Below are 17465 nucleotides of genomic sequence, written 5' to 3'. Positions count from 1 at the left end.
GCGTCACCCGCATCCCTATGACTGGAAGTAACCTGGGGTAAATAAGCTCCAACTAGAATGACGAGGACATTGCAGCCTCATCAAGTAGAGCATTTCAAGAGAGAATTTTTTTTTGAGGGGACTTCCAAGACAATTTGACCATTACATCATACCACAGAAGTGGCAAAATAGCTACCTAAAAGATTAATATGAGGATGCAGTATACTCCAGTCCAGTATACAGCCCCTTAAGTATACTACTCCATCACTATACTATATTTCAAAGAGAGCAATCCCTCAGACTACTGGATCTACAAGACCAGAGTCAAATTTCTAATCAGCAGTTAATTATGTGGACCCTGTCAAGTCACGATCCTTCTGTTACTTTCCAAATTAAGTGCTTTATAAGTTCCTCTGTTTGCCTCTAGCAAGAACTAACCCTATACCTTGATGGTGTTTTCAAAAGTTAACTGTTTAATTGAAACTACTTCTTTAAAAAGCTTACCATCATCCTACAATCCTGTGCAGCATCTCCCCTATGGAGGACAGATAAGAGGGGTGGGGAGGGGGGTTAAAGAAATGACCATTCAACTTGAGGATAAACATGGCTTCTTCAGATCTAAAACAAGTTCAGAAGCTCCTACTGCTGCAGAAAGGACTTCAAAAATGACTTTTGCATGCCAGCCCCCATCAGACATCTTATTTCACAATTATCTATCCTAAACTGTATTTTCCATGCACTGTCCCAGTTACCTTGAAGATCCCTAAATCCCTCTTAATCGGGTTGCTGGAATGACTGCTATTTTCATATAGCACTAAAAAAGGAGCTGAAATCTAACAAAGCAAAACAAAAACACACAGACACAAACAAACCAACAATATTGTGCATCAGTCAGAATCTATCCGCTGACCCAAATTTTCTGTTAACCAGGATACGCAGCTGTAATGCAGTACTTTTGAGGCTGCAAAAGGGTTTGTTTTCATCCAGATAACAGAAAGCCACCACCCCAATATTTATGCATTATTCAATGCTTTTCCACAGTGCCAGTATGCTATAGCAAAGATGCCCAAACTTAGCAAATGCCAACTAGTTTTAAGAGGCAGAAATCTGAACGGTGCAAATGGACAACGTAAGTTTGCATATGAATGTTTATTTCCAAAGGAACAGATTGTGTTTACTTTAAGCTTTTGCAGCCTATCAAGAAGTAATTTGCAAGGAAGGCCTCTGTCAAGACACCTGTCTAATATTATGCAACATGCATAATTATGATTTTCCTATCAAATTAGGCCATCACCATGAGACTCAGTGACCATAACCATCTGGAACACCCATCTAAAGATCAGCCACTACTACTAATGCATACCAAACGTAGTATCCTCAGTTAAGTCCAGTAACTGACAATCTAAGCTACCCCTCTGTCCCCACACTTTCCCCTTTGGGGCTGGCAGGAGAGCGACAAAAATCACAAGGAGAATCCTGAAGTTCTCACAGAACTTCACTCTCTCCAATTTCAGTGGATACAACAGGAAATTATACCTCAAAATTGCCTGTTCAATTATCGTCTAGCCAGAAAAAAAATAAACAACAGCCAAAATAAAAAGAGGTGCACGCAATCCTTCATCCAGATACCTGCAGGGCAGGGATGGTATTGAACAGAGCTCTGACAGCTGGGGCTTGCTTCCCCATCCTCATTGTTCCTCTGTGTCAAGAAAGCAAGAGTCAGGTAAAAAAAAAAAAAAGGAGAGTTTTCCTCTTAATGTAAAGAGATATGACCTCCCCCACTTGACCAGTCAATATGGCCAGGGCCTTATTTTTCTATCATGTGTCGCACAATCTCAACGTTTCATTTTCTGTACTACCATTCTCACCTCCTCAAAATAAAAAAGGAGACCCTTAGACAAGACACCCAAAGCACCCACCAAAGACAAAAAACAGATGTTCATATTTACATGAAACTTATGTGTGAGCAGAAAGGTAACAAAACTCCCATAGTTGAGCTAGGGCACCACACACACACAAACACACCATATCCCTATCTACAGGAGGGAGTTACACAATAAAGAGCAGTAACTGCCTGAAGACGCTCATTATTCTAGACACCCTTTTTTTTTGTCCTCGGAGAGTGACAAGGAGGGGAAGGACGGGAGCATCGTAAACTCGGTAATCCTAGGGCTGGAGAGTGGGGGGCGGGGAACAAAATAGGTACTTTCAAATTAACCTCCGATATTAAAAGTCAGGGGAAGGCGGCGGAGTAAGACGTGGCTGATCCTCCCTCGAAGCCCCCCCAAAGACCTGTTTTCTTCCCCGGATCTCCTATGGCAACGGATAGGAACGGCAAAACAGGGAGTCGCCTCGCCTTCCTTGCTGCTGGTGGTGGAGGAGCAACACAAGGGAGCGCATCTCTCGCCATCCCACCCAAATCCTTGAAGGAGGCCCAGATCGGAGGAAAACCAGCCTGGGGAGAGGGGGAAACACCAGCCAGCCCCACCGCACCTGGCTGGGAGAATGGCGGGCGGGGGGGCAGGGGAATACTCGGGAAGAGCCAAGGGGGCAGGATTCGCACACATATCTCAACATCCAACAAGTTGTTTTTTTTGGGGGGGCAGATGAGGGACCCCCTATTAGGGCGAGGCCTCAGCAAACCTAAGCTGGGGGAGGGGGCAATAAGGGGGAAATTGGGGGGGGGGCTTCGCCACTTCCCGAGGAGTCAAGGAAGAAGAGGGATTCAAAGAGGCCAAAGCCGGCTTCCCCTCTCTCTCGCCGCCGCCAGACATCGGTTACCTGGAAGTCCCTGTCCTCGTTGAAGCGGGAGAACCTGTCCGCCATTTTGCCTCGGTTCGCCTCTACCTTAGTCAGGAGACTGCGACGAAGGAAACGGGGGCCGTACGCCGCTCGACGTGCGCGCGCCCGCCCGACGGCGGGTCTCGTTTCGCTTTGTGCGCGCGCGCGCGCAGAGAGAAAGAGCAAGAGACGCCTCAGAGAGTAAAAGGCTTAGCGGTGGCTCTCGACTTCCGGGTTCTCTTCGGCCGCCTATGGAGGCAAGCCGGGATTTGAGCGGAGGTGGAAGTGGCTGCAAAGGAGCTTCTTCTCGTTCTAACTCGGGTCTCGTTCCGAGTAAGGGAATTTAATATCATTTAATTTTTTTAAGCGCAGCAGGCAACAAGTCAACAATGCGCCAGTTGTTTTTTTGCACGCGGCTGGATGCCGCGTTTGGACTGCGAGAAGGAGGATTTAAATTGCTGCAACCTCGGGGGTGTTTTGTGATTTCCGGCCGAAAGAGCTTCAGCCCCACATGGCTGACCTACAACAGAAGCGGTGGTCTGACTTGCAGGGCTGTGGTAACCCCCGCAGTCTGCAGCACTATAACGTCAGCAGAAAAAAAGAGCAGTTTCCTGGGGCTGGCAGGGTGTTTATATCTTTTTTAAAATTTACAATTTAGAATACTCATTTAAGCATCCTTAAAATATCAATGACTTCCCTTCTCTTTCCATGGTTCATTTTGCATATCATAAATCCCTGCATATTTTACAGAAACGAAACCATTCAGTATTCCATTATTACATCCATCAAAACGTATGTACACTGTTGGGTTTATCTTAATGCTGCCAACGTTTTCAAGTGTACACAATTTCCCCCCATGTATTCAATAAACATTTTCCAATCTTCTGTAAACATATGTTCTTCTCTTATTCTATATGTTAAGTCTGCAAGCTGCGCATATTCCATCAGGTTAAATTGCCATTCTTTTTTTAGCTGGGACCTCACGTGTCCATTGCAGGGTGTGTGTTTTTTAATATTTAAAATTCCATAAAATTGCTTTTTATCTTGAGCTGGAAAGGAAACTCATGTCCAGTTATGCTGCCTTTGTCGGGGGGTGGGGGTGGATGCAGGCAATCACCCCGTTGTAGTAGCTACGCTTAAATCCTGGGTTTTATCATTCGTTTAATTCATAATTGAGTACGGCTCAGGTCCAAGCTATCTGAAAGGCTCTGTTCCCTTCATACGAACCTGACCTGTTTTGAGAACCTTGGGGGGGGGGGGAGGCCCTTCTCTCACTCCTGCCACCCTCACAGGGACACTTGGTGGGGACGCAGGAGAGGGCCTTCTTGGTGGCTGCTCCCAGACAACATGGGAACTCCTTCCATAGAGAACTTAGACTGGTTCCCTCCTTGTTGTTCTTCTGCCAGTGGGTGAAGATCTTGTTCCACCAGGCTTTTGGAAACTCACTGTTTTAATGAAACAGCCGGCACCGTGTGGTCTTTATTGTAACTTTCTGTATGTCTTAATTCCATTATGGTTAATAATAATCATAATAATAATAATAATAATAATTTATTATTTATACCCCGGCCACTCTGGGCGGCTTCCAACAGAACACCAAGATACAATAACCTATTAAATATTAAAAGCTTCCCTAAACAGGGCTGCCTTCAGATGTCCTCTAAAAGTCTGGTAGTTGTTTTTCTCTTTGACATCTGGTGGGAGGGCGTTCCACAGGGAGGGTGCCACTACCGAGAAGGCCCTCTGCCTGATTCCCTGTAACTTGGCTTCTCGCAGCAAGGGAACCGCCAGAAGGCCCTCGGCACTGGACCTCAGTGTCCGGGCGGAACGATGGAGGTGGTTTATATATGTTTTTAATTATTACCCCTCCCCTTATATTTCTAAGGTGTTCTTATTTTATCTGAAAGCCACCTTGAGTCCCTGCCAGGGAAAATATAATATATATATAGATCAATATCTAATAATAATTTTAATGAGCAGCTCATTGATCTGATTTCTTTTTCTTTTGTAAGACTTCAAAATACCCCTGGAGGTTCTGTTACTGTTGTTGAAAAAAAGTTCTCTAATATACCCCTCTGTGAATCAAACCCAACACCACAGGCTTCAGAAATCTAATCGGGCCTGAGAATCACAACAGCCAGGACTGTGTGTGTGGCTTTTCGACCAGCTCCTAATTCCCAGTTTTCCCGCTAGTTGCTCGCAACACATTAAACCATGGGTAGGCAAACTAAGGCCCGGGGGCCGGATCCGGCCCAATCGCCTTCTAACTCCGGCCTGCGGACGGTCCAGCAATCAGCGTGTTTTTACATGAGTAGAATGTGCCCTTTTATTTAAAATGCATCTCTGGGTTATTTGTGGGGCATAGGAATTTGTTCATATTTTTTTTCCAAAATATAGTCCAGCCCCCCACAAAGTCTGAGGGACAGTGGACCGGCCCCCTGCTGAAAAAGTTTGCTGACCCCTGCGGTTAAACAGTTGGCTTCTCCTTCTCCATTGGGAATATATGTTTTTTAAATATAAAAGGGCGTCTCTGTTCTCCATTGTCCCTGTCACACCGCCATGCTTCATAAACATTTTCTGACTCCAGTCGAGTTCCTTCGGAACGCCTCAGTGTGTTCAGGTAACCAACGCCTGAGGTAACCCTCTTAACATGTCACCTGGCTGCTCCCACGGATTGTGTCCATGCCCCACCATCACCCATGTAGCCATTACAAACATTTGGATGGCTCCCCTTCTCTCTCTGCACTGCTCTTTCAAAGAAGGAGCCATAGGTATCAGACGACAGTGCGTTTGACTGGGGAATTTTATCAACATCTCCTCAGAAGTTCGTCCTGGGTCCAGCCCACCCATGAGGCCAGGTGAGGCAACTGCCTCAGGTAGCAGGATCCACAGAACCAGCACATCCCAATGTCAATCTTTATTCCCGCCCAAATTCCTGGTGAGAGAGGCGCCATTTTGGGGTTCTCCTCAGGCGCCAAAATGTCTTGGGCTGGCCCTGGTAAGTCCTATAGCAGTGATGGTGAACCTTTTAGAGACCGAGCACCCAAACTGCAACTCAAAACCCACTTATTTATCGCAAAGTGCTAACACGGCAATTTAACCCGTATATCTCATTTTTTCTGTGCGTTTCATGTTTCTTCTTTATGACTGCTGTGGTAATAAATAATCCTTCATAAAAGTTACTGCATTATATTCTTCATTAAATTATCTTTCCCTTGATATATAATTTTATGGTTATAACTCAGTGCTTTTTTTTCTTAAAAAATGTTTAGGGGTACTCTCATTTTGACTCAAGAAAATCACCACCGGGGGAAAATAAATACAGTTCAAATCGGGGGAAATAAATACCGTGAATTTCTTCTCCCGTTAACTTCACAAAATGTTTAGGGGTATGCGTCCCCCTGCGTCCCCACAGGAAAAAAAGTACTGGTATTACTCCAAAACAAAGTGGTGTTATGAGCCATCAAACCTCGGAAATACCAAAAGGTTCCACAATTTTGGCCACTAGTGTACACTGGAGGGTTGCACTAAGAGCCACCCTCTCCCAATTTTTAATATGAGATAATAATCACTGGTTGTGTGCGCACATACAAATAAATAAATATAAATAAATAAATAAATAAACCCAGCCAGATGGGTGGGGCATAAATAATATATTATTATTACAGTGGTACCTCTGGATGCAAACAGGATCCGTTCCGTAGCCCCGTTCGCATCCCAAAGCGAACGCAACCAGCGTCCGCGAGTCGCCGCTTCCACGCATGTGCGTGATGTCATTTTGACCGTCTGCGCATGCACAAGCGGTGAAACCCGGAAGTAACACGCTCCGTTGCAGCTGCAGCGCGCAACCTGAAGATACTCATCCCGAAGCTACTTCAACCTGAGGTATGACTGTATTATTATTATTATTATTATTATTAGCCGTTTTTCGGCTGCCATTTGATCGCAGCCTCCACGGAATGAATTTCTCTGTTGGCTTCCGCGGGAAAGCCCAGCAAACATGTAAACCCAGTAGCCCCTTCTTAGGTTGCCAGCTTTATATGCTTACTGACCTGGGAGTTAAGCCCTGCTGAACTCAGGGCGGCTTACTCTCGAGTAGGAAAAACAGACTGGCTGGAGGCCCTGGCGCATCAAAAGTCAGTGCCTGCTCAGCCCCTCGCTCGTTTGTCAGGCCCTGGTGCCACTTAGGCTTTGAATGGCACGCTATGGCCCTGCTGGGGCAATGGTGTGCATGCCCACAGAGAGGGCTCTGAGTGCCCTCTCTGGCACGTGTGCCATAGGTTCGCCACCACTATCCTATTTGATTCAGTGGGGCTTATTTCCAGCTAAGCAGGGCTAGGACTGCAGCCTGCACCGCACCGAACATAGCAGGGCTTGTGGGTAGAATGAAACATTTTCTATCCTGTCTTAAAATATTATTACATGTCCCTCGGTTCTCTGAGTGCGAGAATGACAGGGGCGCAGTTGTACGCATGAGCCATACCTCATGTTACGTTTGCTTCAGGTTGAGCATTTTCAGGTTGCGTCCCGCGGCGACCCAGAAGTACCGGAAATGGTTACTTCCGGGTTTTGCCGCATGCGCAGACGCGCAAAATGACGTCATGCGCAGAAGCTGCAAATCGAGACGCGCAGACGCGGATTGCATTCTGCTCATGTTGCGAACGGACCTCTGGAACGGATCCCATTTGCAGCCAGAGGTACCACTGTATAGTTTTATTAGGTTAGAGTGAGTTATTTAATTTCTATACTGCTTAATATATTAGAAATGTCTCTAAGCAGTGTACAAAGAACTGAAACAACCAACAACTTAAAATACCCAGTTACATATACTTTTTTAAAAAATATCCAGTTACATAGACAGTGGTACCTCAGGTTACATACACTTCAGGTTACATATGTTTCAGGTTACAGACTCCGCTAACCCAGAAACAGTGCTTCAGGTTAAGAATTTTGCTTCAGGATGAGAACAGAAATCGTGCTCTGGCGGTGTGGTGGCAGCAGGAGGCCCCATTAGCTAAAGTGGTGCTTCAGGTTAAGAACAGTTTCAGGTTAAGAACAGACCTCCGGAACGAATTAAGTACTTAACCCGAGGTACCACTGTAGACATGCTACCTTAATGCAAAGTGCCTAATATATATTAATAAATAATATCAATTCATTTTCTTTCTGACACATCCTCCCTCTCAGCCTCCAGGTTCTCACCCAGGGTCCAAACAAACTCTCGGCTCACCCACAAAAGTCTCACAACGAGAATAGTTTTTGGTCTCAGCGGACATCACCCTAATCTTTAGACTTGCTTTTTATGAGCAGGGCCAAGATGGATGCTACTTCCTTTAGGCTGCTCATAGCTGTGTCCCATTCAGTTGCGCTCTGCACACCCATTTCCAAGTACAGCTGGTTTGTTGAGTTTCCCTGGGGGTCCAAAGGATGGGGAAAGAGCCCCCCATGACTCACAGTTCTTTCTTCACCCTCTGTGCTCTCTTCCTCCTCTGGCTGCTTTTTTCACTTACGGTATATTCTGAAGGTTCACACAGCTTAGACACAATGTGTGTAGAAGACAATAACAACAACATCAACATCATAAGTAACACTGTGGAAGCATCTGCCATGGTTCCTCATTGTTCAGTATTGACTTTGTGAAGAAAAAGAGCTTTGGTTATCTAGACTGTATGGGCTTTGCTTTTATAAACTGTACTGTATTGTGCTATGAAAAAATATAATACAGTATCTTGCATCTCGGCTGGGGTTATGGGTGTGGATACACTGAAGACCAGGTGGAGCTGAGGATTAAAACCTTCCTTGAATGTGTTTTGCAAGCCAGTACCCAGAGGCTATATCTGCCAGTGACTTGCCTTTTGAGAGTTAGATCAAGGGGGACAAAGGAAGTACAGGAGAAGGGTGTCAGAGAACAGATGGGTAGAAGTCTGTAGCCTATAGGAATGTGGAGAGAGAGGAAGAGAGTGTGCAGGGTTTAATTTTTCCTTTGATTTGTTTCCCCACCTGTTGGTGGGTTCAGGTGGTTTTTCTGTCTATTCTATAACATAAAACCCTTTCCCTAAAAACTCTTTATTCTATCAATTTAGAAAACTCTTCTGTGTGTGTGTGTGTGTGTGTGTGTGTGTGTGTGTGTTGCTTTAAAAAATGTTTAGGGGTACTCTAATTTTGACTCAAGAAAATCACCAATTTATAGTTCAAATTGGGGAAAAACAATACAGTAAATGGACAAAAGTACAAAGATTCACAAAATGTTTAGGGGTATGCATCCCCTGCATCCCCCCAGAAAAATACACACACACACATACACACCACCCATCTGTTGACTGGGCTGCCTCAGCCACTCTGGGTGGCTTCCAACATAATATATAGAAACACAACAGCAGCAGCAGAACAGCCACAAATCAAAACATCCCAGTACAGGGCTGCCTTCATATGTCTACAGAAGATTGTAGAATTATTTATGTCCTTGACATCTGGCAGGAGGGCGTTCCACAGTGCACGCACGACTACGGGAATCCAAGGTAGATCTTTTAGATCCCTTTCCCTAGAAACTCCTTAATTCTATCAATTTAGCAAACTTTTATCTATGTTCCACTAAAACCTTGCGGCCTCCATGTATATACCACCCATGTCTTAAGCCACATTCTACACTAAGGTAAAGGTAAAGGGACCCCTGACCATTAGGTACAGTCGTGACCGACTCTGGGGTTGCGGCCCTCATCTCGCTTTATTGGCCGAGGGAGCCGGCGTACAGCTTCCAGGTCATGTGGCCAGCATGACTAAGCTGCTTCTGGCGAACCAGAGCAGCACATGGAAACACCATTTACCTTCCCGCCGGAGCGGTACCTATTTATCTACTTGCACTTTGACGTGCTTTCGAACTGCTACACTAGTTTAGTCCAAATAAGGCAGAGGTAATGTCAGGAAGCACAGCTGACTAGTGGCTGATGGGAGAAATATCCGTTCTTGACAGAGTCATGCCCCCTCCCTTGGGGATCAGGACCACCGCACTGCAGAGGCCAGGAGGGCTCACATTGCTCCTGGATGCCCAGGTAGCGGCTGTGGGTTTTCTCAACTTCAGTTTGCATGGCAACTGCTCCTGCTGCAGGAAGACAGGGATCAGCTACTGTCATTCATGCTTTGGTGACTTCTGGATTAGATTACTTTAATGAGCTTTATGTGCAGCTGCCCTTGAAGATGTTCTGGAAACTTCAGCTGGTTCAGAATATGGTTGCTCAGCTGCTGACAAGCCTAAGCTGTCACAAATGTAATGCCTGTTCTAAACTTCCAGCTCAATTTAAGGTGTTGATCTTCTACTTTTAAAGCCCTAAACCAGGGGTGAGAAGTCTTTTTTTCGGGCCAAGAACTGCATTACCCTAGTGGAGAGCTGTGGGGGTTTGCATTCCAGTAGTCACAGAATTGTAGAGTTGGAAGTGACCCAAAAATCATTTAGTCCAACCCCTGCCAAGGCCAGAGCCTAAAGTGGACAGGGCCAGCTCCAGTCCCAATCACAACCTTAACAGATACACTGGCACACAACCACGCATGCACAGAAGCATACAGCCTTAGAAACAAGGTCATATGCTCAATTATTAGTAACGCCACTCAAATTTCGCCTTCTGTTTTCTCTCTAGACTTTTTTGTGTACAAAGTATGAAGCAGCAGCAGCTCAGAACCTATTATCTATCCTGACTGTGCAAAAAAATGAAACAAACTGAGTGATCCCAGCGGAAGAAAGCAAATAAGGTAAATGCACAACTGAACAAGCCCTGCCTTAAAGGTAAAGGGTAAAGGGACCCCTGACCATTAGGTCCAGTCGTGACCAACTCTGGGGTTGCGGCACTCATCTCGCTTTATTGGCCGAGGGAGCCGGCGTACAGCTTCCGGGTCATGTGACCAGCATGACTAAGCCGCTTCTGGCGAACCAGAGCAGCGCACGGAAATGCCGTTTACCTTCCCGCCGGAGCGGTACCTATTTATCTACTTGCACTTTGACGTGCTTTCGAACTGCTAGGTTGGCAGGAGCAGGGACCGAGCAACGGGAGCTCACCTGGTCACGGGGATTCAAACCGCCGACCTTCTGATCGGCAAGTCCTAGGCTCTGTGGTTTAACCCACAGCGCCACCCGCGTCCCCAAGCCCTGCCTTACATCTATTTAAAACCTCGCTTCAAAATGGAATTGCCTCCTGAAGATAGCATGAATGCAGTTGTGAAATGCATGGACTGCTTTTTGTAGATTTGCAAGTGACACAAGTCTGCAGGGGCAGTTTCCGAGCACAATTCAGAGTGTTGGTGCTGACCTTTAAAGCTCTAAATGGCCTCAGTCTAGTATACCTGAAGGAGCGTCTCCACCTCCATCGTTCTGCCCAGACACTGAGGTCCAGTGCCGAGGGTCTTCTGGAGGTTCCCTCGCTGCGAGAAGCCAAGTTACAGGGAACCAGGCACAGGGCCTTCTCAGTAGTGGCACCCACCCTGTGGAATGCCCTCCCACCAGATGTCAAAGAGAAAAACAACTACCAGACTTTTAGAAGACATCTGAAGGCAGCCCTGTTTAGGGAAGCTTTTAATGTTTAATAGACTATTGTATTTTAATATTCTGTTGGAAACCGCCTAGAGTGGCTGGGGAAACCCAGCCAGATGGGCGGGGTACAAATAATAAATTATTATTATTATTATTATTATTATTATTATTATTATTATTATGTCTTTGTGTAGAGCAGAGATGCAGAACCGTGGCACTCCAGATATTATTGGCCTGCCACTTCTATCAGTCCTAGCCAGAATGGCCGACGCTCAGGGGTGGTGGGATTTGTAGTCCAACAGCATACGGAAGAAGTTGAAATTGCACATTAGAGTCGTTCCCCTCTCAGCTGCTTCTTGCTGAACAGTTGAATGTTGAAAGGAGACCCAGAGGGCATGATGAAATCTGTCTATTTTCATGTCCACCCACCACAAGTCATAGGTTCTCCCGTGCCTGCCCCAGATTATCTGAGGGAACACCTTATCTGACATATACCTCTCCATTCTTTGAGGTCTAGTACTGAGACTTTGGGTGGATGCCTTCCTAAACAGAGGTTAGATTATCCTCAACAGTTAATGAAAAAGCACCCAATTTTTTGCCAAATCAAGCATATGTAAGCATAATTATATTTTTACATATTGCAGCCACAGTACCTCTCTGTCCTCTTTTCATATTTTAAAAGATAATGAGTTGGATCCAGACTATCTTAACTAGTACAGTGGGACACATTATTCACCACTAGCTTTTCACAGTGATTTCAGTGAGTCCTAATTGAGACTAACTGAGGCTATGTACACATTACTGGCTTAAAATGCAGAGAGGTTGTTAGTTGCGCCTCAAACTAAGAGATGCCAGGGATCAAAATTGGGGCCTCCACCACCGTCGCTCTACCACTGAGCTACATTTACACTGAGCCTCTTGGGCTTGCCAATCAGAAGGTTGGCGGTTCAAATCCGCTCAACGGTGGTGAGCTCCCGTTGCTCTTTCCCAGCTCCTGCCAGCCTAGCAGTTCAAAAGCACACCAGTGCGAGTAGATAAATAGGTACCGCTCTGGCGGGAAGGTAAACAGTGTTTCTGTGCACTCTGACACTCGTCACGGTGTCCTGTTGCGTCAGAAATGGTTTAGCCATGTTGGCCACATGACCCGGAAAGCTGTCTATGGACAAACGCCGGCTCCCTCGGCCTGAAAGCGAGATGAGCACTGCAACCCCATAGTTGCCTTTGACTGGATTTAACCATCCAGGGATCCTTTATCTTACCTTACACCTTACCTTACACACTGTCCACACCAGATAGGGGCCAGGGGTGTCATCACCTGATGTGCATCATCTCCTGCCTGGTTTCCCCACACCTGAAACCCCCCCCCCCAAATCCTTTGTTAATGAAGCTGTCTTACGTTTTCAAACTGGGTGGGTTTGAGAGAAAACACATCAGTATTTATTGAGGAAATACAGGATACATATGGATTGTAGCTGACGTCATGTGTATAAGACTTCAAACAGCAGCGGTGGGAACGCACTGGAGCCAGAGTAAATGGGAATATGTACACAGCCTTAGTCTGGATCCAGTTCAAAACTTTCATGAATGTGGGTTCTTGTATATTATGTGGTGAAACTCAACACATTGGAGCAACATGCCTGCTTTAAGAGTAAATTTGTGTGGGTGACTCTTCCACCTGCTGGCCTTGTACGGAACATATTTTCCTTACGCACAGCAGAGGACTCTCCATAATCAGCCACACGAAGACAAAATCTGGAGGGCTTAATCTATAGCATTGCTTTGGCGCCCCCTGCAGCAGTGTGGCAGCTGGGGTCACGCCACCCTATAACCCAGGCTTCCTCAACCTCGGCCCTCCAGATGTTTTTGGCCTAGAACTCTCATGATCCCTAGCTAGCAGGGCCAGTGGTCAGGGATGCTGGGAATTGTAGTCCCAAAACATCTGGAGGACCGAGGTTGAGGAAGCCTGCTATAACCACTTCTGATAAATGTATGATTAGTTCTTTGTTGTGTAAATGTAGGTTACTGTCGTCAAAAATATATAGGAGCGCCAACTGGGATGTAGGAACAGCGTGATAGTGTAAGATTTTATCTCCCTAAATACCAGAGACCAAAATGGTTGCACTTGGTCACCTCCCCACCAAAGGCAATAACAGGACCATTTCCGAACAACCTCTCCAACATCTAGGGGATGTAAATGGGTCTATCCTTATAGAGGTCTAATAGACACCCTATTTCAAGCCAACCATTTCCAAATACTTGATTCCATCAAATGGGTACACTACCACCTCCCACTGGACGCGGGTGGCACTGTGGGTTAAACCACAGAGCCTAGGACTTGCTGATCAGAAGGTCGGGGGTTTGAATCCCCGCAACGGGGTGAGCTCCCGTTGATCGGTCCCTGCTTCTGCCCACCTAGCAGATAGATAGAACAGGACTGGGTGCTTGTTGCTGAAGGCTGAAATATAGAAGTGACCTGAACTTTTTTCCCCTTTTAACCCTTAACTCTTTTAAAGCACTCAAAAGCATAACGGACATTTCCCCCCTTCTTTTTCTTTAGTATCTGATGGCAAAGGAGGGAAACAGCCCTAGAGGAGTAGAATCTCTGCTGTGAGCACTACAGTCCTGTTCAGGGAAGTTTTTAATGGTTGATGTTCTACTGTATCTCTAATATTTTGTTGGGAGCCGCCCAGAGTGGCTGGGGCAACCTGGTCAGATGGGTGGCATATAAATAATAAACTTATTATTAATAATAATACGGTTAGTTGGCTGGTTGGCCAACTACATGGTAACTCAGGCCTAATTTCTGATCTTTTGAGTGTGTGCAGCTCAGCATGAGGTCTTTGCAAAGTTTTTTTCGGGTGGGGGAATAAATCTTTATTAAACAATCAACATTAACTTACACAACAACAATACAATATATTCATCACACAACACAAATCTTACTACATACACTTACTTTACAGAAGAGAAAAAAGAAAAAGATAAAAGATTAAAGTAAATAAAACAAACTTCCGATTATTCTCATTGTACTATTTCTTATTTTGTTATTATACACACATTGCCTTATTGTTGCTTTTTGCTTTCCCAAGTCTTATCCAGGATATTCTATTGCTTATCACCTTTATATTGCAAGAATCGTTCAAGGTCTGCCAGGAGATTTTTGTTATCACAATAATTTTTCAAATACTTTTTAAATGCTATCCATTCTTTATTAACCTTCTGCATCAGATATCCTCTAACTCTCCCTGTCATCTTTGCCTGTTGTATGTATTCTATCATTTTTACCTGCCATTTGGTTTTCATGGGGATCTTTTCACTTTTCCAGTTCTTTGATAGCAGAATCCTGTCTGATGTTGTTGCATACATGAAGAGAGGTCTGACATTTTTCTTAAATTCTGTTGATATTATTCCTAACAGGAAGGCCTCTGGTCTTTGCAGAGTTTATGGGCAGAAAAATAAACCCAGTAACCAGCAAAAAGAAAAGAAAAGAAAAAAAGAATCCATTTGCTTTCCACCCACTTTTGTGTTGGGGTGATGTAACCCGAAGCACAGTGATGTATGGAAGTGAGAGCTGGACCATAAAGAAGGCTGATCGCCAAAGAATTGATGCTTTTGAATTCTGGTGCTGGAGGAGACTCTTGAGAGTCCCATGGACTGCAAGAAGATCAAACCTCTCCATTCTGAAGGAAATCAGCCCTGAGTGCTCACTGGAAGGACAGATCCTGAAGCTGAGGCTCCAATACTTTGGCCACCTCATGAGAAGAGAAGACTCCCTGGAAAAGACCCTGATGTTGGGAAAGATGGAGGGCACAAGGAGAAGGGGACGACAGAGGACGAGATGGTTGGACAATGTTCTCGAAGCTACCAACATGAGTTTGACCAAACTGCGGGAGGCAGTGGAAGACAGGAATGCCTGGTGTGCTCTGGTCCATGGGGTCACGAAGAGTTGGACACAACTAAACGACTAAACAACAGCCCTAAGCATGCCCGAGTTCTAGTTTGCATTGCAATCTGCTTCAAGCTTCCTTCTCCTGCCTTTTCACCCTTTGGCATTAACCACCAGAGGGCTGTGTTCACCCATCTTGGAAAAAATGCATAAACCGACTCTTGATAGCCCACTGCCAATTTCAAACTGTATGAGGGCACACTGGTGTGCTCAAGAGAGCGGCCTGAACAAATCTCCCTCTCTTTGGAGAGTTTGCAGAGGCAAAGTTTGCTGGCTGGTTCAGTGCACAGATTCTAAGGATCAGTAAAAACAGCAAAGAAGGAGACAGACAGATGTGACTCATTGGGCACAATTCAGTGAAAAACTTCCTTGCTGAAATGAGCAGAGAGTTAGGTCATCTAATTTTAACCTTTTTTGTGCTGTGCAATCTCCTGGATTTTGGAATTATTTCTTTCCCTTTTTTTTTTTTTTTTTTTTTTGGTTATTGAATCTAATTTTTGCTATTATTAAGAGTGTTACAGTTGTGGGTTTTTAAAGCATTGTAGTCCATCTGTAAGTAATGGACCAGTATTCTATGCCTTTTAGAGCTGCACAAGAATTAAAATTACAAAAACGTGGCAATAGGGAAAGCTTATTGATGTATGACTGTGTTAATGGCACAGAGCTGCTTACTATTATTATTATTATTATTATTTGGCAACTCTAAGCTCCTTGTCCTAAGCCAGGATATCCTATCTCAAAGCATCTCCAAAAGATGTTTACATAACCATCAATGGATCCCATAAATCAACTTGCAGACTTGAAGCAGAGCTCCCCCTCCTCCCCCCTTTTCCTTACACGGTATTACTCATTTGCTGTGGCGGATTCGTTTCAGATGTCTTAATACTGCTGGGAAAGCGAGATCCTTCCTCTGCTGTTACTGTCACTGCTAATGAAATTGTCATGTGGAAGATGGTTGCAAAGGGATGGGGAGGTGACAAGGGTTGGAGATAACACCCCCCCCCATGGTTCTCAAGACACCATTGTCAGTGACACAATTACCCCACCTTCTGTGATACTTTATTTTCAAAGTCACTGTTAGAGAATCTCAGCAGAGTACAGCAGCCTCCCCCCCCCCAATCTCTCCTTAATGTGCTAATTAGCCCCTGGTAATGATTGCCTCTGGGACACGGGTGGCGCTGTGGTCTAAACCACAGAGCCTACGGCTTGCCGATCAGAAGGTTGGCAGTTCGAATCCCCACAACGGGGTGAGCTCCCGTTGCTTGGTCCTTGCTCCTGCCCACCTAGCAGTTTGAAAGCACGTCAAAGTGCAAGTAGATAAATATGTACCGTTTCCATGTGCTGCTGTGGTTTGTCAGATGCGGCTTAGTCATGCTGGCCACATGACCCAGAAGGTGTACGCCGGCTCCCTCGGCCAGTAAAGTGAGATGAGCGCCGCAACCCCAGAGTCGTCCGTGACTGGACCTAACGGTCAGCGGTCCCTTTACCTTTTAATGATTGCCTCTAAACTTGAGAAGATCCATTTTTAGTTAACCCTGACTAATAGATGTTCCTGGACTTGTCTTTTTGCAGATTTCAGAAGATCCGTTTTTTAGTTTGTTGTTGTTGTTTAGTCGTTTAGTTGTGTCCGACTCTTCATGACCCCATGGACCAGAGCACACCAGGCACTCCTGTCTTTCACTGCCTCCTGCAGTTTGGTCAAACTCATGTTGGTAGCTTCAAGAACATTGTCCAACCATCTCGTCCTCTGTCGTCCCCTTCTCCTTGTGCCCTCCATCTTTCCCAACATCAGGGTCTTTTCCAGGGTGTCTCTCTTCTCATGAGGTGATCAAAGTATTGGAGCTTCAGCTTCAGGATCTGTCCGTCCAGTGAGCACTCAGGGCTGATTTCCTTCAGAATGGATGGGTTTGATCTTCTTGCAGTCCATGGGACTCTCAAGAGTCTCCTCCAGCACCAGAATTCAAAAGCATCAATTCTTCGGCGATCAGCCTTCTTTATGGTCCAGCTCTCACTTCCACACATCACTACTGGGAAAACCACAGCATTAACTATACGGACCTTTGTTGGCAAGGGGATGTCTCTGCTTTTTAAGATGCTGTCTAGGTTTGTCATCGCTTTTCTCCCAAGAAGCAGACGTCTTTTAATTTCGTGGCTGCTGTCACCATCTGCAATGATCATGGAGCCCAAGAAAGTAAAATCCTAACTAATAGCTGTTCCTGGATTTGCTGTTCTTGGACTGGG

General features: G+C 45.4%; 1 protein-coding gene and 1 long non-coding RNA gene across 3 annotated transcripts in view; one reads left to right on the top strand and one right to left on the bottom strand.

Annotated features, from left to right (window-relative positions):
• Positions 1 to 2911, bottom strand: part of GPATCH8 (G-patch domain containing 8) — an 88255-nt gene extending 85344 nt beyond the window's left edge. Inside the window, 1 exon segment of the mRNA XM_080976483.1 lies at positions 2761 to 2911. Coding sequence (XP_080832609.1) covers positions 2761 to 2805 — 45 coding nt within the window. The 5' untranslated portion in view covers positions 2806 to 2911.
• A 3542-nt stretch (positions 2912 to 6453) lies between these two features.
• Positions 6454 to 14296, top strand: LOC308460735. Of its 2 annotated transcripts, XR_013978759.1 has the most exons (3): positions 6454 to 6645; positions 10392 to 10503; positions 13836 to 14296. It is a non-coding gene; the product is annotated as an uncharacterized lncRNA (long non-coding RNA). The 2 variants fall into 2 exon arrangements; XR_013978760.1 differs by lacking the exon at positions 6454 to 6645 and having other exon boundaries at positions 9755 to 10503.
• Positions 14297 to 17465: the final 3169 nt, after the last annotated feature.

The sequence above is a fragment of the Podarcis pityusensis genome (genome assembly GCF_964106645.2).
Source record: "Podarcis pityusensis genome assembly, chromosome: 13".
NCBI classification, from domain to species: domain Eukaryota; kingdom Metazoa; phylum Chordata; class Lepidosauria; order Squamata; family Lacertidae; genus Podarcis; species Podarcis pityusensis.
The sequence above is the reverse complement of the archived record's forward strand: the minus strand, read 5'-3'. Positions and strand labels throughout refer to the sequence as shown.